Genomic DNA, 27,312 nt, shown 5'->3' on the forward strand with positions numbered 1-27,312 from the left:
TTTTTTTTTTTTTTTTTGGCCCGAATCTAACATGGTGCCCTCCACGGCTACTTCCATGCTTTTGCAGGAAGGTAAGTTCGCCTGCCTGCCAGCATCAAAGATGGCAACAAGGTGCACATTCTCTCGTCTGCGCAGGCTCCGATCGCTCCGCCTCGCCCCCTCCGGATAGCCTTTCCTGGCACCGCTCTAGCCGTTGCTCTCGGTGGGCACGGCCGCCAGCCAATCACAGGGCGTACCGCTCTGCGCCCCTCCCCCTCGTCTCCCGTGGATCAGCTGGGGTACCCGAGATGTCTGTTGACAGCGGTGGCGGCGACTGTGCGGCCGGTTCCGGGATCCGTGCAGGGCGTGGGGTAAGCTGGCCGGCGGGTGGGGTCCCGGCTGGGGCGGCCAGGCTATAGCAGCGGTGCTGAGCGTTTTTGAAGTAGTCCCTGAGCCGGCGTTTCTGGGTCTCTGTAGATGTGAGTCCTATGGAGCTACACGGGGAAGAAGAGCAGCCGCCGCCGCAGGAACCCTGGGGGAGGCTTCTTCGTCTAGGCGCAGAGGAGGACGAACCCCAGATCCTTCTTTGGAAACGCGAGTGGACCATCGGAAGGAGGAGAGGTGCGGTAGCCAGAGTGGAGTGAGGACGAGGATAAAGGCTAAAGGGGTAGACAGGGATGAAGCATAGGGACCTAAAGTAGGTACCCAACTGAGAAGAGACCGAGGGCCTAGAGCAGGATCGAAGACCTAATCAGAGTGGGTTTAGATGGGGGAACTGACTGGGGGTTTGAAGTGGGAAAAGTACCCGGCTGGCGATACAGAAGCTACAGGAATTCGGGGGGGGGGGTTGCACTGTGCTTTTCTTCCCCCCCTCCCCCATAAAATGGGCTTATTTATTTGTGCAGTTGCTCTTCTGGATGTTTGATGATGGATATCAGTCAGTTCTCAGTACAACTTTGTGAAATAGATCTGTAAATATATCCTTCAAAATACGACCTTATCCTCATTACTGTACACTTCTCTTTCTCAATGAAATGCAATTAGAAATTATTAACAAAAGGAAAACTGAAAAAAAGGTATGTAGAAATTTGACACCACTGTTAAAAGGTTGACGGGTGAAAAAAATAAACCACAGGGACTTTATAGAAAAAATGTTTTGTGACAAATGAGAACAAAGAATATGCTGGAAGACTAGGACACTGTTAAACCAGTGCTCCGAGGGCAACTTATACTGAGAATTTGATCAAAGTCATACACAGATCCCAACATCGATTGCTTTGAGTCAAGGACATACATTTCTTTCTTTGGTTTTTTTTTTGGGGGGGGGGGACAGTTATGAGGCAGGGTTTCTCTGTATAGCCTTGGCTGTCCTGGAACTCACTCTGTAGACCAGGCTGGCCTCACGTTCATAAATCCACCTGCCTATGCCTCCCGAATGCTGGGATTAGGACATAGATTTCTATAACTTTGTGTCCACCTTATTTTGCTAGGAGGATTGATAAAATCTTACATGAACTGCTTGTGTGTAACCTAGCTTTGGACTCGGAGAGAGCTTAGATGGTAAAGTGCTTGAGGACCTGAGTTCAAATCCCCAGAGCCTATGTAAAAAGCTAAGTGTGGTGGTACATGACGAGTCCTAGTTGTGAGGAGGCAGAGACAGAAGGAGCCAAGTTTGCTGGCTGGGACTACTTTTGCAGACTTCTTGAGCTCTAGGCTCTCATTGGGAGACCCTGCCTGCCTCTGCAAACATGATCATGTGCACATGCATACACATACATTAGAGAGCCCCTTACCATAATACACATATCAAGACACGGCGTTGCATGTTAAAACAAAAAACAAAAACCTGCTTTCTAATAGAAATGCTTTTAATAATTACTTTCACTAACAATGTAAAGGTCACTGCACTAGTTTGCTGATACTATGTGGAAAGCTAAAACTAACTCCTGGAGGTTGATCTCTGATCTTCACACTAAAAGTTTTACGGGATTTTAAATGGAATTGACTTTGAATGCCAGAGGAGAAGAAAAGTAGTGTCTTTTTTTTTTTTTTTCCTTACTTTTTTTCTTTTTTGTTTTTTGGAGATAAGGTTTTCCTGTATAACAGCCCTGGCTGTCTTGGAACTTCCTTTGTAGGCCATGCTGGCCTCAAAGTCATGGAGATCCACCTGCCTCTGCCTCTCAAGTGCTGGGATTAAAGGCATTTGCCCCCACAGCACAGAATCTTCTAACTCCTGCTTTTTTCTGTCTCCTCAAGCCAGTGTCACTGGCAGATACCCTCACCATGACTTTCTACAGCTTCCACTAGTTGTCAGTTACTTCCTCTTTCAGGGGCCTAGGTAGAACCTGTGAACCCAGCATTCATGGGGCCTTAGCTGGGCCATGTCTGTGTCTTACCTTTTCATGTACTCATCTTCTTCTTTGGTGCCTAAGTTGTGTCTGCATGTTGGCTGGGTCTGTTGAGCTATTGGCAGGGAATGCAAAGGTCACTATGTAGAAACTCAGTGACTGTCAGACCAGAGTGAGCAGAAGGCTAATACTAGTAGCAGGGGCTTGAGACCTTCTGTGACCCATCACCACTACTGCAAGACCATGGAGGACTTTAGAACAAGATTCTTGTTGCCTTCATTGGCAGCTCTAGATTTTTTTTTTTTTTTTTTTTTTATTTATTATATGAAAGTACACTATAGCTGTCTTCAGACACTCCAGAAGAGGGCGCCAGATCTCGTTGCGGATGGTTGTGAGCCACCATGTGGTTGCTGGGATTTGAACTCTGGACCTTTGGAAGAGCAGTCGGGTGCTCTTACCCACTGAGCCATCTCACCAGCCCGGCAGCTCTAGATTTGAACACAGATGGGTAATACCCATCTAGCTGCTGGTGATTTCTGAATCAGTGTTTTGATGTATCAGAACAGACCCTGTGTCTAAGTCTGAAAGCCAATATCACTTAACTGACCATGAACAGCCTGGAGATGTAGGTTCTAAACCTTGAAGAAAAGCCGGTGTGCCTGCAGAATCACAAAGCATCTGCACAGACTGGCAGTGACGTGTATTCCGCCTTGGGCAGTGACCTGTACGTGATCTTAAAAAAGACGAGACCGTATGAGATTGTGGCAGAGAAGAACTGAAAGGATGAGTGACTGACACCGAATCAAACTGAGTAGCTGGACTCTCAGGTGGTCACCACATGGAGTAACTTAACTCTACACAAGCAAGCCTTAGGTTATTGACCTACAACATATCCTTTACAAGCCTGAAATACAGCTTCCATTGTAGCTTGACGTGCAAGCAATCCTGGAAGGCATGCTAACAGAGAAGTCCACTTTAGAGCCCAGTTATAGAGCCCAGTTGGCACAAACCTAGGCAACGATCAGCTGCATCTAAGCCTATCTGGGTACCACGTATGCTGGAGTGCCAGGAGTGCCAGCAACTCGTGGACATCAGCTAGTGGCTGGGGGAGGACATAGCCAACTATGCAGCCTGGTTAATGTCCAAACACTCATCCCCAGGTTCTCTGAGCTATTAGTTATCTAGACTTTTTTTTTCTTACAGAGAGCTTCATCTGGTAGATGAAGGGAGGGGTCCTGGCCTTGGCTCGTTCCCTTTCCTGCCAATAAAGTTGGTGGTTCAAGGAGGGGGGAAAATGCTGTGCCTTCTGATCCACCAACACATACACAGTGGCAATTTTGGAATTTTTGACTCTTTAGAAAACAGGAATATTGTAAGAATATAGTATGGAGATGTGGAGCTGCTCCAGACTGTCCACAGCAGCTGACCAGGATTTGCCTCATGCTCTGGCAGGAGTCTGATTTTGCCAGTGGCAAATAGTTTCTACAATTGTGTGACATTTGGTTTGAATTCTGGGGAATTTTCAAAGGGTATATGAGTGGTAGGGTCTTAAGGAGGCAGGGTGGGTTGTTGGTTGTTGGTTGGTTGCTGTTGTTCATAGTTTGTTAAGTGGTTGTGTCCAAAGAAGAAACAAGAAGAGAAAATTAAATATCCTGATGGCAAAGATCAAATTTGCCTCAAGGAACTGGATGCCCCGAATGAGCAGGAAATAGTTTAAAGATAATGCCAGTCTCCCTCTCTTCTGTATCTTTTTTCCTGTCTTATCTATCATTAGGGGGTTGAAAGGGTGGAACAAAGAAGAGCCCACAAAGTAGCTAAACATAGCTACATCCATAGGTCAGTGATGAAGTCAGACATAGGTCCAAACAGAATAAGGCTGTGATTTCATGTGGGGCGTTGTGTCCCCTTACCCTTATTTTGAGACAGTCTTATGAGATATGGCCCAGGCTGGCCTCAAGCTACCCTAGCCTGGGGGGGGGGGGTACCTCAGTATGAGATTCTTGCCTAGCTGTTATTTTCATTAAAAGACAGGAGCTCTAGTGGTGCAGTCTGTCAGCACATACACTTCCATAATTTAAAGAAAGCACTAATTTCTTTTTAGTATTTTCCACTTTGCATTTAATAAAGATCCTTTTCTGTTTTATATTTTCTTATATATGCCCTATGATACTTTACTTAGTCATATTTTCTGTGTTTGTCCTTACTTCAGTTTTATGATTTATGTAACCCAAATCTCCATAGAGGAAAAACTTAAGAACTATTTTAAAGCCGGGTGTGGTGGCGCACGCCTTTAATCCCAGCACTCGGGAGGCAGAGGCAGGCGGATTTCTGAGTTCGAGGCCAGCCTGGTCTACAAAGTGAGTGCCAGGACAGCCAGGGCTACACAGAGAAACCCTGTCTCGAAAAAACCAAAAAAAAAAAAAAAAAAAAAAAAAGAACTATTTTAAAATATTAAAAAAATTAACTAAGCCCTTTTAGTTTAGTTTTTTTTTTGTTTGTTTTACAATTTAGATACTGTTATCTGTTGAGCCGTTTGTGTGATAAACTATCATGAAACAGCTGCTGATATGATGCGATCTCCCAGGTGACTGGGGTGAAGAAGGTTGGGGCAAGCTTCTATCCCTTCACTTCAGGCTAACACTTCAGTATCAAATGTTGCTCGTGTCCATGGGCACAGTTGGTCACCAACTGAAAAGCAGTAATGAACCCACAGTAATGTCCAGTGTCTTCTTGCCGTTTGTTTTAGGCTGTGACCTCTCTTTCCCCAGCAATAAACTGGTCTCTGGAGATCACTGTAAACTTACAGTGGATGAAATATCTGGTGAGGTGACACTGGAAGACACCAGGTGAGCACTTTGTCTTCTCTTTCCCTGTGTAAGTTAGGGAGCTAGGGAGCTGGCAATGCAGTTATTATATGTCTCAAAAATAAGGTTTAAAATATATCACTTTTCTTTTTTTCTTTTTTCTCCTGATTATGGTTTTCTCAGCCTGTACTTCTCCCGGTTCCTCCTTACCTCCCTCCCATCTGGAGCCACATCTAATCTGTCTCATTAGAAAACAAACAGTCATAGACAAAACAGATAAAGGAAGAGAGCCCGAGAAAAAACACAGGACAAAGATACAGACAGAGCGACATAGCCATTCACACACTCAGGAGTCCCATAAAAGCACAGAATCAGAAACCATGATATATATGTAAAAGGCATGTAGGGTAAAAGTAAATAAATTAAAAATGAAAAATAAAAATTGAATTTTTTAAAAAGGCCTGACACAACATTTTGAGGCAAGGAACCATCAAAAATGCCAACAAAAACACTAAGTTCATTTTCTGTGGCGTCCACTGATAGGCATGTGGCCTACCCTGGAGAGTGGCTTGTTTCCCCAGTGAAGCCTCTTTGGAGAAAACTAATTTTTTCATTTGCTAGTGGTTATCAGTTGGAGCTAGCTGTTAGGGATGGGACACATGTCCACTTCTTTCTTGTGCAGGTCCGTTCCTGCTCCATCAGTTTCTGTGATTTTGTGTGAAGGCCTTGTTTTCTTGGTGTCTTCCATCCCCTCTGGCTCTTACATACTTTTCAACTCCTCTTCTGCAGGGTTCTCTGATCCTCGAGAGGATTTGATGGAGGCATCCCATCTAATTCATGAAAGCTTATGATTTCCCTCCTGATTTTTTTTCTCACTATAAGTGACACTGTTGTAGATCTCCTAACTGTATTTACATCTGATTATCTTTTGAAGGGAAACATTGCTTCAGAATGTGCTTGTTTTAAATTTGGCACAAGCAATAGGTAGCCTGGCAGTACACCGAGTTGTACACCAACTGGATAAGTCTTAGGGACTTGGTTTTGTTTGTTTGTTTGTTTGTTTGTTTTCAGACAATAGCACTGTTCTGTGGAACTCAGGGCCACCCAGAAGTCATGATTCTCCTGCCACAAGCCTTCCTGAGTCCTCAGATTTCAGATGTGTATACTTGCAGGGACTAGGCGCCATGATGGCAAGGCATAGAAGCTGGGAAGAGGTTTTTCTAAGAAGAACTAATGGTCTTTTTCTGTTTTAGTATATAGTAGATTGAATTTTTTTAACTCTTTTTTTTTTGTTGTTTGGTTTTGTTGTTTTTGTTTTTCGAGACAGGGTTTCTCTGTATAGCCCTGGCTGTCCTGGAACTCATTTTGTAGACCAGGCTGGCCTCGAACTCAGAAATCCGCCTGCCTCTGCCTCCCGAGTGCTGGGATTAAAGGCATGCGCCACCATGCCCGGCTTTTTTTTTTAACTCTTTTTTTTTTTTTTTTTTTTGGTTTTTCTTTTTTTTTTTTTTTGGTTTTTCGAGACAGGGTTTCTCTGTGTAGCCCTGGCTGTCCTGGCACTCACTTTGTAGACCAGGCTGGCCTCGAACTCAGAAATCCGCCTGCCTCTGCCTCCCGAGTGCTGGGATTAAAGGCATGCGCCACCATGCCCGGCTTTTTTTTTTAACTCTTTTTTTTTTTTTTTTTTTTTTTTTTTGGTTTTTCGAGACAGGGTTTCTCTGTGTAGCCCTGGCTGTCCTGGCACTCACTTTGTAGACCAGGCTGGCCTCGAACTCAGAAATCCGCCTGCCTCTGCCTCCCGAGTGCTGGGACTAAAGGCGTGCGCCACCACGCCCGGCTTTTTTTAACTCTTAACACTGTAAAATGGTGCTAGTTCTAAAGCCATCTTCCTGTAGCAACAAACTGCCACAGACTTAGTAGCTTATGAGAATGGTGACTTACTTTTGACAGCTGTAGAGGTTCAGAATCCAGTGTGGGTCTTGGTGGGCTGATTCTTTGTGGATGCTCTTGGGATAATCTCTTTCCTGTCAGAGGTGTTGCCTTCTGGGGTAGAGGTGGTCTAGAGGAGAAGCAGGTAGTCAAGGCAGAGGCAGAACAACCTGTGGGGTCAGTTCAGGTGATAAGCAGAAATCATAGCAAGGCATTTGGGCTTCAGCCTAAGAGCTGGGGTTCATTTGTCTGAGAAAGAGTATGAAGATGACAGTCGGAGGATACCTGGTTGCCGAAGGCCAGCCAAGATTGTGTCAGGATTGAAGTCTGCATGCTGTTTTGTCAGTTACTAGGACATGGGCGTGCTTGCATATTTAAGTCCTGCCCTTGGCTGCTGTCTTGCTGCAGTGGCAAAGCTGAGTAGCTGGAGTGAGACTTGGTGACCACAGAATTTGAACTAGTGCCGTGTGCTTTATGGAAAAATTTTGCTATTCCTTGACCCGAGAGAATTATTGTGCAAGCCTGAAATACAAATTCCTTTCAGTGCTGGACCTTTCAGGAATGAAGCTGCAGTGCCAAGCTTGGTCCAGCTGAAATTTATTTTATGTTCAGTGTACTGAACTCTTTGGCCATCATGTGCTTATCATCTGATTTTCCAATCCGTTGCCACCAAAATGTTCTTTCCGAGAGAATCTTTCCTGTCCCCACACTCTGGACCTAGGACATGTACTGCAGTTCCCCATCTAGCAGTGTGATTATAATTGGGTTAACACGGCTTTTGAGCACAGGAGCCACACCACCTTCAGTGGAAAACCCACAATTTGTTTTACTTTTGTCCTGAATGCATCTTTTGGGAGCGATCAGTACTCAGTAAGGAATGAACTGACAGAGGAGACTGAGAGAGGGGGAAGAGAATGAACTGGCTTTTGGAGAGAAGGGGCAGATCTATCAATAGTGCAGGAAAGAAGGAAATGACAGCACTGTGCTGCCTCAGGAACCACCCACCTTGAGGCGTGCCAGAAAGACCTGCATTGGAATTCAAAACCATATGTAATTCCAATTCCAAGAGTTCCAGTGCCCTCTTCTGGCCTATACACATACATGCACATGCAAAATAATCATACACTTAAAAAAATAGAGCAGAAGTAAAAAGTAATTTTTACAGAAAAAGAAAAAGAGAAAACCATTTTCTATTAGAAACCATTTTCTATTAGAAAATTGGGTTGCTGATTTGTTATAAGTGGGTAGTGACAGGCAACCTTTTTGTCTAGATCATACTTGCATGTATAAATAGTTAGTTTTTTTCCCCCTCTGAGTATGTTCAGAATAGTAATGCTGGGCAAATTTCTTAATATGGTAGAAAAATGTTTATCCTATTTAGTTATTTTGAGTGGGGTAACTTACACTTTTGTTCTGTCTTGTTTGTTTGTTTTAACAGCACCAATGGAACAGTGATCAATAAGCTGCAAGTTGTTAAGAAGCAGACTTACCCTTTACAGAGTGGGGATATCATCTATTTGGTGTACAGGAAGAATGAGCCAGAACACAGTAAGAGAGGACAATTAACTGGTGTAGATACTTTCCCCAGGTGTTGCACCAAGAAGCCAGCTAGCTGAGGCTGGACACACCCTCAGAAAGAGCATGTGTAGGAGACATCTCCACACAAAGGGACAGTCATGGGGGTTCTTGGTGTAAGCACTTGGGTGGAGTGCTGACCCTTCAGCTGGGCCTTTCTAAAGGCAAGAAAGCCATCAGGAGCTGCACACCTCACAGTGGCAGCCAGCGGGAGGAAATGGGCTGGGCTGGGCTGGACAGTAGAATTGGAGTGTGGGAGTAAAACCTAGATAGGGGCCCAGAAGCCACTGGCAGTGCTGCTTTTGGATACTTTGCAAGAGACTGTAAAGGTTAGACTGGATCTAGCTCCATGAGAGTACCCTGAAATACTTGAAGACCACCATAAAGTTATTCTTGGCAAGGAGTACAAAGAGGACACTTGTATTCCTTAAGTCCTGCCACAAAGAAGGACCGTGTATCTTTTCTTCCTAGTGGTTATTACACAGTTATTAGTGAAGTGTGTCTTTTTCACCCTTGACCTCCCCTATGAGACCATTTTCCCCTTTGGTTGCTTCCGTATACTTAGGTTGGTAACTTGGTTCACTTTTTCTTTTTTCCCCCGAGACACGGTTTCTCTGTGTAGCCCTGGCTGTCCTGGAACTAACTTTGTAGGCCAGGCTGGCCTCGAACTCAGAAATCCTCCTGCCTCTGCTTACCGAGTGCTGGGATTAAAGGCATGCGCCACCACTGCCCTGCGTGGTTCACTTTTATTAGAATCACTTAAACTGGTAAAAGTTGTTACCAGATGGTAAATGAAGATAATCAAAAGACAGGTTGTGATGTGATCATAGGATGGGGAGAGTTGACTTCGCACTTCCCATGGGGCCACGGCTCCCTGACTTGTTTAATTTCCTTTTAGATGTGGCATACCTCTATGAATCTTTAAGTGGCAAACAGAGCTTAACTCAAGACTCCCTTGGTAAGTGGAAGGATGGCAGAGGCCTGGATGCTGTACAGGGCTTTGTGTTTTAGGATGGCCCTTCAGCCCCTTGGTGTCTTTCTGAGTTGTGAGTGTACCCCCTTTGTTTTTGTGCCTATAGAAGCCAATAAGGAAAATATGTTCCATGTGACCAAAGATTCCTCAGGTCCAGGGCAGGGTGATGATCCCCAGGTTCCACTATCGTCACCCATGGCTCAGACATGCTTAGAGGAACCACAGCCATCAACATCGACATCAGACCTCCTCCCCACGGCCTCTACCTCTTCTATGGAGCCAGAGCTGACCTCTGCAGGGCAAAAGCATTCCTCTAGCTCTGGTGAGACGGGATCACAATGACAGTCACAGTTTTTGTTTCTTGAGATACAGTAAATCCATTCATCAGTGAGTGTTCTGTAGCCCTGTGTGCTGACTTATTCCCAAGAAAAAGACTAAACATTAAGGACCATGGTAACATAATTTTTTTTTTTTTTTTGGTTTTTCGAGACAGGGTTTCTCTGTATAGCCCTGGCTGTCCTGGAACTCACTTTGTAGACCAGGCTGGCCTTGAACTCAGAAATCCGCCTGCCTCTGCCTCCCAAGTGCTGGGATTAAAGGTGTGCGCCACCACCGCCCGGCCATAATTTTTTTTTTTTAAAAGATTTATTTATTTATTATATGTAAGTACACTGTAGCTGTCTTCAGACACTCCAGAAGAGGGCGCTAGATCTCGTTACGGATGGTTGTGAGCCACCATGTGGTTGCTGGGATTTGAACTCTGGACCTTCGGAAGAGCAGTCGGGTGCTCTTACCCACTGAGCCATCTTACCAGCCCAATAATTTTTTTTTTAAAAGATGTATTTATTATTATATCTAAGTACACTGTAGCTGACTTCAGTTGCACCAGAAGAGGGCATCAGATCTCATTACCGGTGGTTGTGAGCCACCATGTGGTTGCTGGGATTTGAACTCAGGACCTTTGGAAGAGCAGTCAGTGCTCTTACCCATTGAGCCATCTCGCCAGCCCACATAATATTTTTATGATTTTATCTAAATACAATTCATACACTATAAATATTATTCACTCATTTGAAGTGTATTCATAAGGTTATATGGCCGTCACTGTTAATTACAGAACACTGTCAGCTAAAAGGAAATTCACGTATCTCTGCAATTGCATGTTCTGAACATTTGTGTTCATAGTCATACAGTATGTGGTCTTATGACTGACTCCTTCATGTATCATAATGTTTTCAAGGCTGCGTGTTGGTGTTGCTTAGAACCAGTTTTACAGGCCCTGTTCCCCATGGCTTGTCCCTCCTTCTTACTTTGTCATTACATTTGTCTATTGTTCCATCTATCCATAAGCACAGCATGGAGTCTGACAAGGCTTTATTAACCTTCTGATAATCAGATTGCCTGAAATGGGTAAATGCACTCATACCTTGTGTAATTTTTTAAATGAAAACTGTCTCCATCCGTATGTCATACTCACACAGTTACAGGTAGTACTTAGTGCCTGCCAGATGCGAGACGGCGGAATAAGTGCCTGTGTGTACTCAGTCCCCTATGGGGACCCTCCATAGCAGTGCCAGCACATAACCTTTATTCTCAAATGAAAGGCTGAGCATAAAAGACCCTGAAGATCAGAGGACGAGTAGTTCCAGGACCAGGAGGAGCCTGGGAAGCTTGTTCTGTTTTTAGTATATGAGTTCTATGTGGCATATGAGTATTATTTGTTCCTAAAATAACTTTATTGCCTCTCCTTGCTCCCCTTTGTCGATTTAGATAGTATAAACCAGTTTCTTCTTTTTCAAGTACTAGTACTTATCATTTGAATATTATAAAGCATATATGTATTATACTATAACATTATGAATAAAATAGAGGGTAATGAAAACTTTCCTGACTTTTTAGCCAGGTTCATTCCGTTTGCATGTGATGGTTGAGCTCCTGTCTGTTTAGGTCACAGCTCTGCCACTTAGTTCCTTGACAGTACCCCTCACTGCTGTCAGAAGTGTCTGCTTTGCACCTTTTGTGGGTATTTACTATGTAACATGCATTTTGTGATTGCAGGACTGTTGAGTTGTACATCTTAGACGCAGTATTTAGGGATGATTCTGTTGTGGGCCTCCCTGCATGGGTCTTCACATGTGAACGTGCTGCATGCCTCTAGCTTCCTTAGCACAGTGATGGGCTCTAGTGCACTTTCGGCATGACTCATGGATGAGTAGATAAGACATGCATCATTCTTAAGCTGAGATTTCTGATCACAAACTGCACTTGATTTAAATAATTAACTCTTTCCTGACTTTATTCTAAAGCAGATAAATTAGCATCTTTCTTATTTGTCCTACAGGACCTGGGAACACAAGCATCTCCCCAAAGGGATGCAGTTCACTTGTTGCAAATGGCGAACTCTCTAGCCTTTCTCCAGTTTTCCAAGACAAAGAAGCATCCTTTTCTTTGCTGGAAAGTGAAGACCATGAGGAATTGGAGCCTGCCAAAAAAAAGATGAAAGGAGGTTAGACTCTACTGTTCTGTGTATTCTTTGGCCTCTGTGCTCTGTGCTGTGCTGCTGTTGCCTGCAGTAGAATGTGGATCTGCTCAGGGTTAGTGACAACTTGCATTTTGTGTATGAAAGTCTAGAGTTTTTTCTGTTTGAATAATTTAAATAGAAGTGTTCATTACTAGGTCATGCTATTGTTATGAAAACTGCAGTTTTCAATTACAAATGGGTGTCAAAGTCCTCTATCTTTAATAGGATAGTAATTTCTCTAAAAAAAATGTTGTCTTAAGCAGGATAGTATGTGTCAGTTCTTGGAGACATAGGCAGGAGGGTCAGAGTTCAAGGCCAGCTGACTGACTAGAATAAGGTGGGAATAGAGAGATAGAAGAGCTCTAAGAATGGTGTCCTGGGGGAAAACTAGATTATCTGAACATTTGTGGTAAATTAATTAATTGGCTGTGGCAGGCATGATGTGAATCACAACAGTTCCATAGGGAAGAATAAGCATAGGGCTGTGACATGGCTCATCCAGTAAAGGCATTTGTTGTGCAAGTCCATCAACCTGAGTTCTCTCGGTGGCACCCGCATAAAGGTGAAAAGAAAGCAGGGAACTCGCTCTACAGAGGTAACCTCTGACCTCCGCACATGTGCTGCAGCACACACACACACACACACACACACACACGCACTAATAATAGTAATTTCCTTAAGAGAAAACAGTATCAAGCCAGGCATAGCCACACATTCAACTTCAGCCTTGGGAGATAGTCAGGTGGATCTCTCGAGTCTGAGGCTAGCCTTGTCTACAGAGTGAGTTCTAGGACAGCAAGGGCAACACAGAGAAACCCTGTCTTGGGGGAAAAAAAGTATTGATAAGAGGTGACTTTTTTTTTTTTAAAGATTTATTTATTTACTATATGTGAGTACACTGTAGCTGTCTTCAGACACTCCAGAAGAGGGCATCCGATCTCTTTATGGATGTTTGTGAGTCACCGTGTGGTTGCTGGGATTTGAACTCAGGACCTTCGGAAGAGCAGTGAGTGCTCTTACCGACTGAGTCCTCTCGCTAGCCTCCAAGAGGTGACTTTTAACTTAAACAAAAATGGAAAATTAGAGGCTGTAGAAATGGCTTGGTGGTGAAGAGCCTTGACTCTTGCACAGGACCTGAGTTTGCATCTCAGCACCCACCTGATGGCTTACAATCACCTAAAATTCCAGTTTTTGGGGACCTAGTGACCAATTCCTGTAATCTTGGGCTTTTCCTCCCGGCCACTTAGTTCCCAGAAATAATGACTTTAAGACTGAATTATTATGAACAACTGCTTAGGCCAAAAGCTAGAGCCCATTCCCCAAGTCGCTCATTACTTATCTGTCCTGTTTATTTCATTCTATGAGTGCCACATGGCTGTTTCTCTCCTCAGGTTATGCCACACCTGAGCTCCTCCTCAGAGTTCCAGGCGAATCTCCTATGCTCCTGACTCCCACAATTCTCTCTCTCCTTGCTGGATGTCCCACCTTCCAGTCCTGTTCATTGTCCATTGGCTTTTTTATTGACTGGTGATGCTTAAGAGATTCTCGCTGGAGCTGGAGAGATGGCTCAGCGGTTAAGAGCACTGTCTGTTCTTCCAGAGGACATGAGTTCAATTCCCAGCAACCACATGGTGGCTCACGACCATCTGTAATGGGATCCCATGCCCTCTTGTGGTGTGTCTGAAGAGAACGACAGTGTACTCACATATATAAAATAAATAAATCTTAAAACAAATATATTGTACAAAAATTCTCAAAGGACTAATTAAAAAATATAAAAAAATGTTAAAAAAGAAAAAAAGTTCAGTTTCTTAATAAAAACATATGCTTTGAAAGAAAGAAAAAGAAAGAAAGAAAGAAAGAAGAAAGAAAAAAAGATTCTCTCTGTAAAGTCAGGCATTTTGGCAGGCACCAGGCATGTACATGGTACATATACATACATACATACATACAGGCATTCACAGATACATAAAAATTGTTTTTAGCTGGGCGGTGGTGGCGCACGCCTTTAATCCTAGCACTTGGGAGGCAGAGGCAGGCGGATTTCTGAGTTCGAGGACAGCCTGGTCTATAGAGTTGAGTTCCAGGACAGCCAGGGCTGCACAGAGAAATCCTGTCTCGAACCTCCCCCCCCCAAATGTTTTTAAAAATAGAAAATTATGTAAGATAGAAAATTGAAATTTGCTAGGCTATTTGGCTTAGCAGTGAATACTTAATATATTTATAATGATGGCCATAAAATATAGTTTAAGCAAGCAATATTTGCTTAGTAATTTTAAGAGCATCTTCAAAATTGATAAATCAGTTGAGGGTAACCTAGTGGTTGAGCCTAATGTACAAGGCCCTACATTTTATTCTAATACGGTAAACAAAGTAAGTTGACTGAAGTATTATAATACAGATACATAGCAAAAAAACTGAATAATTTCCTTAGATGAGGGAACTAGGTAAGGAAAGGCCAAGGTGGAGAATGACTGCCTTTATTTCCCTCTGTGTGACTTTTAAAGTTGTATGCTTTTCATGCCTTCCTGCCTTTCTTTCTTCCTTCCTTTCTCTCTCTCTCTCTCCTTCCTTCCTTTCTCTCTCTCTCTCTCTCTTTCCTTTCTTTCTTTCTTTCTTTCTTTCTTTCTTTCTTTCTTTCTTTCTTTCTTTCTTTCTTTCTTTCTTTCAGACAGGCTTTTGGTATGTAGAACTTGTTATATGTGTAGTCCAGGCTGTTAGCAAAGTCACAGAGATCTGCCTGCTTCAGCCCCCCAAATGCTGTGATTAAGCATTTGGGAAGAAAGGTGTGCACCATTATGTTTGGCTTTTTTCTTTCTTTTTTCTTTTCTTGTTTTTGGGGGGAGGGGTTTGAGACAGGGTTTCTCTGTGTAGCCCTGGCTGTCTTGGAACTCACTTTGTAGACCAGGCTGGCCTCGAACTCAGAAATCCACCTGCCTCTGCCTCCCAAGTGGTGGGATTAAAGGCGTGTGCCACCACGCCCGGCTGCTTTTCTTTCTTTCTTTCTTTCTTTCCTTCTTTCTTTCTTTCTTTCTTTCTTTCTTTCTTTCTTTCTTTCTTTCTTTCTTTCTTTCTTTCCTTCCTTCCTTCCTTCCTTCCTTCCTTCCTTCCTTCCTTCCTTCCCTTCTTCTCCTTCTCCTCCTCCTTCTCCTCCTCCTCCTCCACCCCCCCTCTGGTGATAGTGTTAGAGGTGGTTATGAGCTGAGCACTGAACTTAGGTACTTTGAAAGAGCAACAAGTTCTCCAGCCCTAAGCATCTCTTTAATTAAAAATAAAAATGGAGGACTAGTGAGATGATTCTGTGAGTAAAGGAGCTGCTGTTACGCCTTGAAGACCTGAGTTCAGTTCACCAGGACCTGCAGGGTGGAGGGGAAAGACTAGGTAAGTCCTGCAAGTTGTCCTCTCACCTCCAAATGCATCCCTGTGCCCTCCCTGCAAATCAACAAGCAAAATGTAACAGATCCAACGTTTTGTTTGAGATCTAGCTGTCTGTCTCAGAATTCACTCTGTAGTCTAGGCTGGCCTTAGATCTCTCTGCCTCTGACTCCCTAGTGTGTCATCATGCCCAGCCTATACATCCAACTTTTAAAAATAAATTAAAGCTATGATATTGCATGCCTATAATCCCAGTCTCGGGGAAATGGAAGCAGGTGGATCAGATCTTTAAGGTAACTCTCAGCTACATAATGAGTTTGAGATTAATCAGGGCAGAATGAGGAAATCCCCCAAAATTGTAATAATTATAATAATAGCAGTAGTAGTTTATGTATGTATATAAATGTATCAGAAGAAAGTTTTGGGTTTTTTGTTTTTGTTTTTTCAAGACAGGGTTTCTGGGGGGCTGAAGAAATGGCTCAGCAGTTAAGAGCACTGACTGTTCTTCTGAACGTCCTGAGTTCAAATCCCACCAATCACATGGTGGCTTACAACCATCCATAATAACATCTGACACCCTCTACTGGTGTGTCTGAAGACAGCTACAGTGTACTTACATATAAATAATAAATAAATCAAAAAAAAAAAAAGAAAAAGAAAAAAGACAGGGTTTCTGTGTAGCCCTGACTGTCCTAGAACTCACTTTGTAGTCTAGGCTGACCGCAAAAACTCAGAGATTCACCTGCCTCTGCCTTCTGAGTGCTAGGATTAAAGACATGCGCAACTACCACCTGACAAAAGGACATTTTTAAAAGCTTCCAGTGCACCTTGGAGTTTTTTTTCCACCAGTTCCTTTTGTTCATAGGGTTATATTTATTTGTTTAAACAAAAGTGACATTTATAACAATACTATACAGCTGATCTCTCCTTCTACTTGTCATCCTTATGTCTTATGGGTCAACACCTCTTCTTTTAAACCAGAATTCAGGCACATAGGAACATGTGACTTATTTGGGACCTTTAAAAATAGTTTTTATAGCCAGGCATGGTGGCACATGCCTTGAAATCCAGCACTCAGGAAGCTGAGGCAGGCAGATCTCTTGAGTTCTAGGGCAGTCTGGTCTATACAGTGAGTTCCTGGAAAGCCAGGGCTATGTAGTGAGATCCTGTCTGAAGAACAAGAAAAGTCTTTTAAGTGGCTTTGTTTCCCCTCCTATTGGCAGACAATAGAAATGTGAGGTCGTCGGTGTCTTCAGGTTAAGTGGTTGTGACTATTGGGACTTGTCTTTTGTCTTATAGATGGGGAACTTGACACGAACCTCCAGTTATTAGTTTCAGACCAGCGTGGAAATGCCCAAACCTCAAGTGAAGATGTCAAAGATGCCTCTGTGAAGCCAGACAAGATGGAGGAGACACTAACCTGTATCATCTGTCAGGACCTTCTGCACGATTGTGTGAGGTGTGCTGCTTCCTATCCTAGGGTGGCTTCAGCAGTACTGGCTCCCTTGGCAAGTGTGAAGAAGACAATAAATAAAACAGACTTTGATCTTCTTTGCCTTGGAATCTGCTCAGGTTTCCAGAGAGCAGGGCCACAGAATCTATGAGATGTGATCTCTTGGTTTTGACTGACACAGGCCATGAGTAACCCAACAAACCTGGTCTTTGCCTTGTAGGTGAATCGTGTGAAGTATACTGGGTTTTAAACACTTCCTAGCTAAAGACATAATACTTACAGTAGAATGAAGTTCCCAGGATTCCCTTTGGGATAAACTTATCTTTGTTTTTGTTTGGAAACTTGGGAGGTAGATCCTACCCACTTTCAGTACCCAAACACTTGGTGCTTGATCTGTTTTCCCTGAAAACAGGCAATACCTCTGATTTTTTTTTTATTACTATTTTTTTATTTTGTGTCTTCTAACAATGAGCTTTAAGTATTTTTAGGTTAGGTGATACAATTCTCCACAGTTGGCCCATGGTTGGGTATCCAGCTTGCATTCCTGTTTGGGTCAGCCCGCAACGGATTTTGTTTGAGTGTCACAGTGGCAGATCTTTGGACAATTTTGTCAAGAAATGTGTTCTTTATTCCTTCGTATTCTGCCAGTTTGCAGCCTTGTATGCACACATTTTGTGCGGCTTGCTACTCTGGTTGGATGGAGCGTTCATCTCTGTGCCCTACCTGCCGATGTCCAGTGGAACGGATTTGCAAAAACCACATCCTGAACAACCTAGTGGAAGCATACCTTATCCAGCACCCAGGTCGGCTCCGCTAACTTTTCTGTTGTAGGGACCTGGGGCTGAAGCTGTGCCCCGAGCCATCATCTATCTCTCTAGTCCTGTCCTGTAGTAAAAAGTATTAAAATCCCAGTGCATGGCTTCTTCCCCACTTTAGACCATTCATGTTCCTGGATGTAAGGCACACACAGCCTTAGGTAGCATAACAGCGAGGCAGCTGCCTACCCTCCGAACTGTTAGAATCTACGTTTTCCATTGATAACCCCGAGTTATCACTTATTATTTACTATGTTCCGTTTGGGCTTTTGTTAACTCTAGTTGGCCAGCCCTCTGGGCCATGTTCTCTTGGCACGTAGCCCATGGCAGCTCTCTTATCTCCCTCCTGTATGTTCTTAATCCATGGTGGCTTCTTGCCTTTCTTCCTCTCCAAGTCCGTGAAATTTCAACCCTGCCTATGTCTCTTCTGCCATTGTTCAGCTATTGGCCGTTGGCATCTTTATTCACCAATCAGAATTAACTTGGGGGCAGGGTCCAGGTGCTAAGTGCAGACTCTTAAATCTTAGGGGCCAGCACATAGCATTACAATAGACAGTAAAAGGCAAAACCTCAACACTGTCCCTTGCCAGTGACTGCTGCTATGCCCTTTATGTCTAGATAAAAGTCGCAGTGAAGAAGATGTGAGAAGTATGGATGCAAGGAATAAAATCACTCACGATATGCTGCAACCCAAAGTCAGGAGGTCTTTCTCTGATGAAGAAGGGAGTTCAGAGGACCTGCTAGAGCTGTCTGATGTCGATAGTGAATCCTCAGACATCAGGTTAGACCTGTGCCTGGCTGAAAATGGGTATCTGGGGATAAGAAGTACGTTAGTACTGTGCTTCACTGTGTTATGGGGTGTGCAGCTATAGGACTTCAGTAAGTCAGGTTCCTTAGAGCCTTTAGCTTATTTCCTCAAACCAGAGTATGGCCAGAACTGAATGGACCCAGAACAGCAGTGAACACCGTTAAGAACCACAGGCAGCCTTGAAGGACTCTTTTTTTATTTTTTTTGGTTTTTCGAGACAGGGTTTCTCTGTATAGCCCTGGCTGTCCTGGACCTCACTTTGTAGACCAGGCTGGCCTCGAACTCAGAAATCCGCCTGCCTCTGCCTCCCGAGTGCTGGGATTAAAGGCGTGCGCCACCACGCCCGGCCCAGGACTCTTATTTTAATTAATTAATTTTGAGACAAGGTCTCTTTATGTACTCTTGGCTATCTTGGAACTCACCATCTAGGCCAGGCTGGTCTTGATCACTCAGTGATCCTTCCACAGTCTTCTGAGTGCTGGGATTAAAGGCCTGTGCCACCACTTCTAGCTTAGTTGTCTCTCTCTGTATGTAGCCCTGGCTGCCCTGGACTTACTATGTAGACCAAGCTGTCCTTGAACTCACAGAGATGTGCCTATTTCTGCCTACTGAGCAGTGAAATTAAAGGCATGCACCACCATTCCAAGACTCTTCAGTGGGTTTTGAACTTCCCCCAAAATTCCTTCATTTTCTTAGGCCCCTCATCATTCACTTTCTTTTTTTTTTTTTTTTTTTTTTTTTGGTTTTTCGAGACAGGGTTTCTCTGTATAGCCCTGGCTGTCCTGGAACTCACTTTGTAGACCAGGCTGGCCTCGAACTCAGAAATCCGCCTGCCTCTGCCTCCCGAGTGCTGGGATTAAAGGTGTGCGCCACCACGCCCGGCTATCATTCACTTTCTATAGCAGAAAATGCATATATGTATTGGTTTACCCACATAAGCACATGTAATTCCTATAGTTAGACACTGTGAGTCCTTGGCTATAAATGAGTGTTATTTCTTAGAGTAGTATCACAGGAGAGGCAGAATACCTAGGCTGAGAGGAGATGGCCCTTTGAGACCTAATTTTACTTAGTGACACGTTGGTTTTAGGTCTCCATTTTGGGCCAAGGCCATGCATGATATTTTTTTAAAAATAAATAGTAAATTACCTCCTGTGGCTTACAGAGTGAGTTCAAACCTAGCCTGAGAAGCTTAGATGCTTGTCTCAAAACAAAACTATTTTAAAAGGTCTAGAACTGTAGTTGAGTGGTGGAGTGATTGCCTAGCATATGAGAAGTTCAGGTCAATCTGGCATACTAAATTGGGTGTGGCCGCTGACCCCTTTCATCCTAGCTCACTAAGATCCTCGTGCCTCAGTCTTGACAGTGCTGGGATTGCAACTGTGCTCTGATTCTAACAAGGCAAGAACATACATGTATTGAGAGAGCTAGCAGGACTGGCAGTGTAGTTTTCTCTCATGAACCTGAATTTTCTTGGCTTTGAAGCCTATGAGTTCATGTCCACTGAGTAGGTACTAGGTGGTCCAAGGTAGAGTGTCCTAGAGCATGGGGTGTGAGGGATTGAGCAGGAAAGTAGCTGAGTACAGAACAGCTATCTTGTGGTAGATGTGATCCTCACTTTCAGACTCCTGTTCCAGGTAGTTATGGGTAGTGTCATCCCTGTAGTAGGAGCTGGGCAGAAAAATGGGGTTCATTGCCTTCTTCACAATTGCTGAAGTGGTGCTGCAGGTGAGCAGAGGTAGAGCAGAGGTCTTGAAGGGTAGAAGCCCAACACCTGGAGCTAGGGGTTGGTGATGATGTAACGATGATATCTGCATGTCTGCCTGGGGCCTGTTCGTTTGTAACCATAGCTCTGCTTCTTCTCCTCGCAGTCAGCCATACATTGTCTGCAGACAGTGTCCTGAATACAGAAGGCAAGCTGTGCAGTCTCTTCCTTGCCCAGTCCCAGAGAGTGAGCTGGGAGCTACACTGGCCCTTGGTGGGGAGGCACCTTCAACATCTGCCAGCTTGCCAACAGGTAAGACAGTGGTATCTAACCATGATCTCTTCCGTCCACTATGTCACATCCTTGTGATTATTGTTCTATTTTCCTATGGTGTGATTCCTCTATGATGTCTTTCTTGTCCGCTATTCCTTTGCTTCGGCTATCCTTTTGCCTCTCATAGCCTCTTGCTTGGCATAGCCATTATTGGAAAGAAATTAGGAGAGCCAGGTAGAAATAGGAGGATCTCTGTGAGTTCGAGGCTTCCCTGGTCTTTATATTGAGTTCTGTCTCAGAAAGAGAGAGACAGAGAGAGGAGAGAGAGAGAATTAATTAATTAGGTGAACATTGTTTATTTGAGGGTCTCCCCTTTTGGACATACCTGATAATTGACAGTTCTGGTTTTAACTTTGGTCTTTCTCCAGCCTACTCCTTCAGGGAGTTTGCTTAGTGGGGTTTTCCAAAGCCAAAATGATTGTTCTGTATCTGTTACCCAAATTAAGAGACTGCCTGCCTGCCTGCCTGCCTGCCTGCCTGCCTGCCTGCCTGCCTTCCCTTCCTACCTTCCTACCTACCTACCTACCTTCCTTCCTTCCTTCCTTCCTTCCTTCTCTCTTCCTTTCTTCCTATCTTCCTTCCTTCCTTCTTTCCTTCCTTCCTTCCTTCCTTCCTTCCTTCCTTCCTTCCTTCCTTCCTTCCTCTCTCTCTCTCTCTCTCTCTCTCTCTCTCTCTCTCTCTTTCTTTTCCCTTCTCTTAATTATTATTTTCTTTGTTTACATTTCAAATGTTATCCCCTTTCTTGGTTTCCCCTCCGAAAACCCCCTATCCCCTACCCCTTCCTTCTGCTCACCAACCCACTCACTCCCACTTCCTGGCTCTGGCATTCTCCTACACTGGGGCATCCAGCCTTCACAGGACCAAGGGCCTCTCCTCCCATTGATGACCAAAAGGCCATCCTCTGCTACATATGTGGCTGGAGCCATGGGTCCCTTCATGTGTGCTCTTTGGTTGGTGGTTTAGTCCCTGGGAGCTCTGGGGGGTACTGGTTGGTTCATATTGTTGTTCCTCCTATAGGGCTGCAAACCCCTTCAGCTCCTTGGGTCCTTTCTCTAGCTCCTATATTGGGATGGAGCAATCATCCATCTGTTGGATGCATCCATCTGATGGAGTATCAGTCCACTGGTTGGCTGAGAGCATCCACCTCTGTATTTGTCAGGCAGATACTGGTAGAGCCTCTCAGGCTTCTATATCAGGCTTCTATCATTGAGCACTTCTTGGCATCCACAATAGTGTCTAGGTTTGGTGACTGTCTATGAGATAGATCCCCAGGTGGGGCAGTCTCTGGATGGCCTTTCCTTCAGTCTCTGCTCCACACTTTTTCTCTGTATTTCCTCCCATGGGTATTTTGTTCCCCCTTCTTTTTTTTGTTTTTGTTTGTTTTTTTGTTTTGTTTTGTTTTGTTTTTTCGAGACAGGGTTTCTCTGTGTAGCCCTAGCTGTCCTGAAACTCACTCTGTAGACCAGGCTGGCCTCGAACTCAGAAATCCGCCTGCCTCTACCTCCTGACTGCTGGGATTAAAGGCATGCGCCACCACTTCCCGGCTTGTTCCCCTTTCTAAGAAGGACCGAAGTATCCACACTTTGGTCTTCCTTCTTCTTGAGCTTCATGTGGTCTGTGAATTGTATCTTGGGTATTCCGAGCGTCTGGGCTAATTTCCACTTATCAGTGAGTGCATACCATGAGTATTCTTTTTTGACTGCATTACCTCGCTCAGGATGATATTTAGTTCCATCCACTTGCCTAAGAATTTCATAAATTCATTGTTTTTAATAGCTGAGTAGTACTCTACTGTGTAAATGTACCACATTTTCTGTATCCATTCCTCTGTTGAGGGACATCTGGGTTCTTTCCAGCTTCTAGCTGTTATAAGTGTGGTTGTTATGAACATAGTAGAGCGTGTGTCTTTATTACATGTTGGAGCATCTTCTGGGTATATGCCCAGGAGTGGTATTGCTGGGTTCTCAGGTAGTACTATGTCCAATTTTCTGAGGTACCACCAAACTGATTTCCAGAGTGGTTGTACCAGCTTGCAATACCACCAACAGTGGAGGAGTGTTCTTTCTCTACATCCTCACTAGCATCTGCTGTCACCTGAGTTTTTGATCTTAGCCATTCTGACTGGTGTGAGGTGGAATCTCAGGGTTATTTTGATTTGCATTTCCCTGATGACTAAGGATGTTGAACATTTCTTTAGGTGCTTCTCAGCCATTCGGTAGTCCTCAGTCAAGAAACTTTGTTTAGCTCTGTACCCCATTTTTAATAGGGTTATTTGTTTCTCTGGAGTCTAACTTCTTTTTTTTTTTTTTTAATTCATTTATTTTATTTTATGTGAGTACACTGTAGCTGTCTTCAGACACTCCAGAAGAGGGCGTTATATCTTGTTACGGATGGTTGTGAGCCACCATGTGGTTGCTGGGATTTGAACTCAGGACCTTCTGAAGAGCAGTTGGTGCTCTTAACCACTGAGCCATCTCACCAGCCCATGGAGTCTAACTTCTTGAGTTCTTTGTATATATTGGATATTAGCCCTCTATTAGATGTAGGGTTGGTAAAGATCTTTTCCCAATCTGTTGGTTGCCTTTTTGTCCTATTGACAATGTCCTTTGCCTTACAGAAGCTTTGCAATTTTATGAGGTCCCATTTGTCAATTCTTGATCTTAAAGCATAAGCTATTGGTGTTCTGTTCAGGAAATTTTCCCTTGTGTCCATGTGCTCGAGGCTCTTCTTTCTTCTCTGTTAGTTTCAGTGTCTCTGGTTTTATGTGGAGATCCTTGATCTACTTGGACTTGAGCTTTGTACAAGGAGATAAGAATTGCATTCTTCTACATGCTAACTGCCAGTTGAACCAGCACCATTTGTTGAAAATGCTGTCTTTTCTCTACTGGATGGTTTTAGCTTCTTTGTCAAAGATCAAGTGACCACAGGTGTGTGGGTTCATTTCTGGGTCTTCAGTTCTATTCCATTATTCTACCAGCCTGTCACTGTACTAGTACCATGCAGTTTTCATCACAATTGCTCTGTAGTGCAGCTTGAAGTCAGGGATTGTGATTCCGCCAGAGGTTCTTTTATTGTTGAGAAGAGTTTTTGCTATCATAGGTTTTTTTGTTATTCCAGATGAATTTTCAAATTGCTCTTTCTAACTCTGTAAAGAATTGAGTTGGAGTTTTGATGGGGATTGCATTGAATGATTGGCTTCTTTCTACAGTATGCTGAATTTTCCCACTGGCTATCTTGCGTGCCCATAGAGTATTTCCAGTAGATAGGCATCTAGATGCACTGGAAAAAGCAAAAGACAAACTGAGATAGAGCTCACCAATAGAGGGCATGCTGAACATTTAATTGTAAGGCATTGGGTTCTACTCCAACTTAAAGGAAAACAGAGAAGATGAGGGGAAGGGAAAAGAGAGCTGACTACTTGCATGTAGCATGCTGCTCTTAGCTCCAAGGGTTAAGCTGCTGCAGGTACCATTCCAGTGCTTCCTGCCTGAGGCTGGCTGCAGGTACCATTCCAGTGCTTCCTGCCTGAGGCTGGCTGCAGGTACCATTCCAGTGCTTCCTGCCTGAGGCTGGCTGCAGGTACCATTCCAGTGCTTCCTGCCTCAGGCTGGCTGCAGGTAGCATTCCAGTGCTTCCTGCCTCAGGCTGGCTGCAGGTAGCATTCCAGTGCTCCCTGCCTCAGGCTGGCTGCAGGTAGCATTCCAGTGCTCCCTGCCTGAGGCTGGCTGCAGGTACCATTCCAGTGCTTCCTGCCTCAGGCTGGCTGCAGGTAGCATTCCAGTGCTCCCTGCCTCAGGCTGGCTGCAGGTACCATTCCAGTGCTTCCTGCCTGAGGCTGGCTGCAGGTACCATTCCAGTGCTTCCTGCCTCAGGCTGGCTGCAGGTACCATTCCAGTGCTCCCTGCCTCAGGCTGGCTGCAGGTACCATTCCAGTGCTCCCTGCCTCAGGCTGGCTGCAGGTAGCATTCCAGTGCTCCCTACCCTGGGCTGGCCACTCTAGTTCTAGTTTTTCCTGTTCTTAGTACAGTCAACACTGTAATCATTATCAAACTGAAGATAGCCTTAGGAACCCTGCTCTTTAGCTGTTATTTAGCCTGAGTGTGTTAGAAGGCCACTAACCTAGGATTGTGGTTAGGAGGCACATTCTTGGCTACCCTACTCTCTTCCGGTTCTCTGGGTCACTTGTAGAACCCATAGTTTGAAAAGCAAAGCAGTGCTCAGCAACTGGAGGTAGATAATTGACCACAGCCCAGGACAGCCTCTTTGCTCTTTTGAAACAGGGTCTTAATATTTTATTTGTATATATGTTAGTGTATGCATGCATGCATTGTGTATTTTTGGTGCTGGGGATTTTCAAATGCTAGACAAATACTCACTGAGCTATAGCCAGCCTGAATTCTTGTGTTTCAAATAGCAGAATATCATTTGGCCACTTAGGAAGTAGTTTGAATTCCTCCTGGGTTCTGGCACTCCTCCCATGTACTTCATAGTTGCCTCTCTCATTGTAAATTTTTGTCTGCTGTCTTTCACCTGATATCTAGACATACTCTGACCTCAATATGTCTGTACTTCAGCAGCCCCGGATTACATGTGCCCTCTTCAAGGAAGCCATGCCATATGCACCTGCTGCTTCCAGCCTATGCCTGACCGGAGAGCTGAACGGGAGCAGGATCCCCGAGTGGCCCCTCAGCAGTGTGAGTAATGTGTTATTTATAAATCCAATAGGTGAAATATCTTGTTTTAACTTATATTTCTTACCATTAAAAGAGGTCTTTGGATAGAGATGCAGCTGAGTGGTACAAGAGTTGTTTGGATGTATGAGCCCCTGGGTCTCATTCCTAGCGTTGCAAAACATCAGCAACACACATGGAGCTCTTCTTTACTTAATGGCTCTTTGAATTTACTTTTGCTTGAAATGCTTGTTTGTATCCTATTGCCTTTTAAAAATCTTTCTCAACTTGAGAGTTCCTTGAACTGCTGTTAAATGCTGTTAAATGAAGAAAGGCATAAACTCATGTGGCCATATCAACAAGTCCCTACAGTACTTGAGCCACTCTACTGGATATCAAAGGCACAGTGTCTGATACAGTACAAGCTCTCCACTTCAGTGATGTAAATGTAGTGTGTTCTGTGTGCTCAAGAGACTGCTTCTGGGGAGATTGTTCTCCTATCTTGCACTTAGTGCAGCACAGAAGAAACAGTAGCTCAGCAGGGGTGTGCATCCTGGGATAGGCAGCTAACAAGTCCCAGGCATACCAGGGTGACTTCTAGGCATGTTGAAAAGAATCCATGGAAGAGTCTTGGAAATACCTTACCTTATATCTGAGAAATACAGATCAGCAAGTGGCAGCTGAGGTTATGTTCTTAAAATTTTGCTAAGAGGGCAGTCTTTACTTTTGGCTAATTCTGTAGAGATTGCTTTTATAGATACAAGCATTTACAAAATGATCACTCCCTTTAAAAAATGTATTTACTCAGTCCTGTAAGAACTTCAGCTAGGGTTTATTTAGTACCATAATCAATGAAACTGCATTGTAGAGAATATTAAACATTAAAAACCTTTTCTACAAAGGCAAGCACAGTAACAATGTAAAAACAGTATAAGTTCTCTGCAGACATGAATGTGCAGTTACTTCAAGTGTATCACATATTCAGATTGGGGAGACAATGAACTAGGGCTGTTTGGGTGCTGGGGTCAGAGAGCAAGCTGTTTTTAAGATCACAATTTTTAAGATAACTCTGAATTATAATAATTTTATTTCAGATGTTACTTGGCATGTTGTCTCTGCTTCCTAGTTCCATGAAAACACCTCAGAAATACTGTTTTCAAAGAGAGTTGCGCTCTTGAGTCTGGTGCTAAATGTCCTCAGGTATGAGAACAGCCAGAGTTCTATGTCTCAGTTGACCAACTGTCCTCTACCCACAGGTGCAGTGTGCCTGCAGCCCTTCTGCCACCTGTACTGGGGCTGCACGAGGACTGGCTGCTTTGGCTGCTTGGCCCCATTCTGTGGTAATGTCAACCCTTCAGCCCTTAGTTGCTTTGACATTTGTGTGTTCTCTTAGTAAATTTGGGGCAGGTGGTGTTGGATTGTGTTAAGAAAAAAGAGGTTTCTATGAGCCATCAAGTGATTACCTACCCTTTTCTGCTACATTGCAGAGGTTTCTCACTTTGAAATGCTCAAACCTACATTGCTTTAAAAGCAAGCAGTAACAAAATAAGAAAAATCCTGGTTTTCCTATACTATAAAACACTTCTGCTATAATCCCAGCCCTCCAGAGGCTTAGGCAGGAGGATAACAAATTCAAAGAGAACAGGTGTGTGGTATTGCATAATTTAATCCCTACACTCAGGGAGGGAGGCAGAGACAGGTGGATCTCTGGAAGTTCTAGGCCACCCTAGTCTAGTAAGAGTTCCAGGCCAGTCAGGTCTATATAGTGAGATCCTGCCTCAAAGAAAAAAAGTTCAAGTTTAGTCTGCAGTTGAAGCAGACCCTGTTTGTTTCATTCGGTAGTTTGATGGGGATCAATTTTACCTGTTCTCTATTTAAGATTGCATTTTAGTTTGAGTATGATGGTGCTGTGTGTGTGTGTGTAGCATAGATGTATATTTGAGTTTTTCTGTGTGTGTGAACATGTGTGCATATAGAGGACAAAAGTCAACATTAAGTGTTCTCTATTGATTCCTGCCTTATTT

General features: G+C 43.9%; 1 protein-coding gene across 5 annotated transcripts in view; it reads left to right on the plus strand.

The window, feature by feature from the left end:
* The first annotated feature begins 206 nt into the window (after positions 1-206).
* Positions 207-27,312, plus strand: part of Chfr (checkpoint with forkhead and ring finger domains) — a 38,568-nt gene continuing 11,462 nt past the window's right edge. The window contains exons 1-13 of one of the 5 annotated variants that reach the window (XM_021163669.3): positions 207-350; positions 457-600; positions 5,074-5,173; positions 8,499-8,608; positions 9,534-9,593; positions 9,715-9,930; positions 11,950-12,114; positions 16,804-16,963; positions 17,606-17,760; positions 18,391-18,553; positions 20,452-20,597; positions 25,196-25,312; positions 26,545-26,628. In XM_021163669.3, the coding sequence (XP_021019328.1) occupies positions 468-600; positions 5,074-5,173; positions 8,499-8,608; positions 9,534-9,593; positions 9,715-9,930; positions 11,950-12,114; positions 16,804-16,963; positions 17,606-17,760; positions 18,391-18,553; positions 20,452-20,597; positions 25,196-25,312; positions 26,545-26,628 (1,609 nt within the window). In that variant the 5' untranslated portion in view covers positions 207-350; positions 457-467. Of the gene's footprint in view, positions 351-456; positions 601-863; positions 1,056-5,073; positions 5,174-8,498; positions 8,609-9,533; positions 9,594-9,714; positions 9,931-11,949; positions 12,115-16,803; positions 16,964-17,605; positions 17,761-18,390; positions 18,554-20,451; positions 20,598-25,192; positions 25,313-26,544; positions 26,629-27,312 lie in introns of those variants that run through there. The other 4 variants (XM_085837017.1, XM_021163668.3, XM_029477116.2 and 1 more) reach the window with 4 other exon arrangements.

The sequence above is a fragment of the Mus caroli genome, unplaced genomic scaffold (assembly GCF_978045245.1).
Source record: "Mus caroli unplaced genomic scaffold, Mus_caroli_1 scaffold_4, whole genome shotgun sequence".
Taxonomy (NCBI): Eukaryota; Metazoa; Chordata; class Mammalia; order Rodentia; family Muridae; genus Mus; species Mus caroli.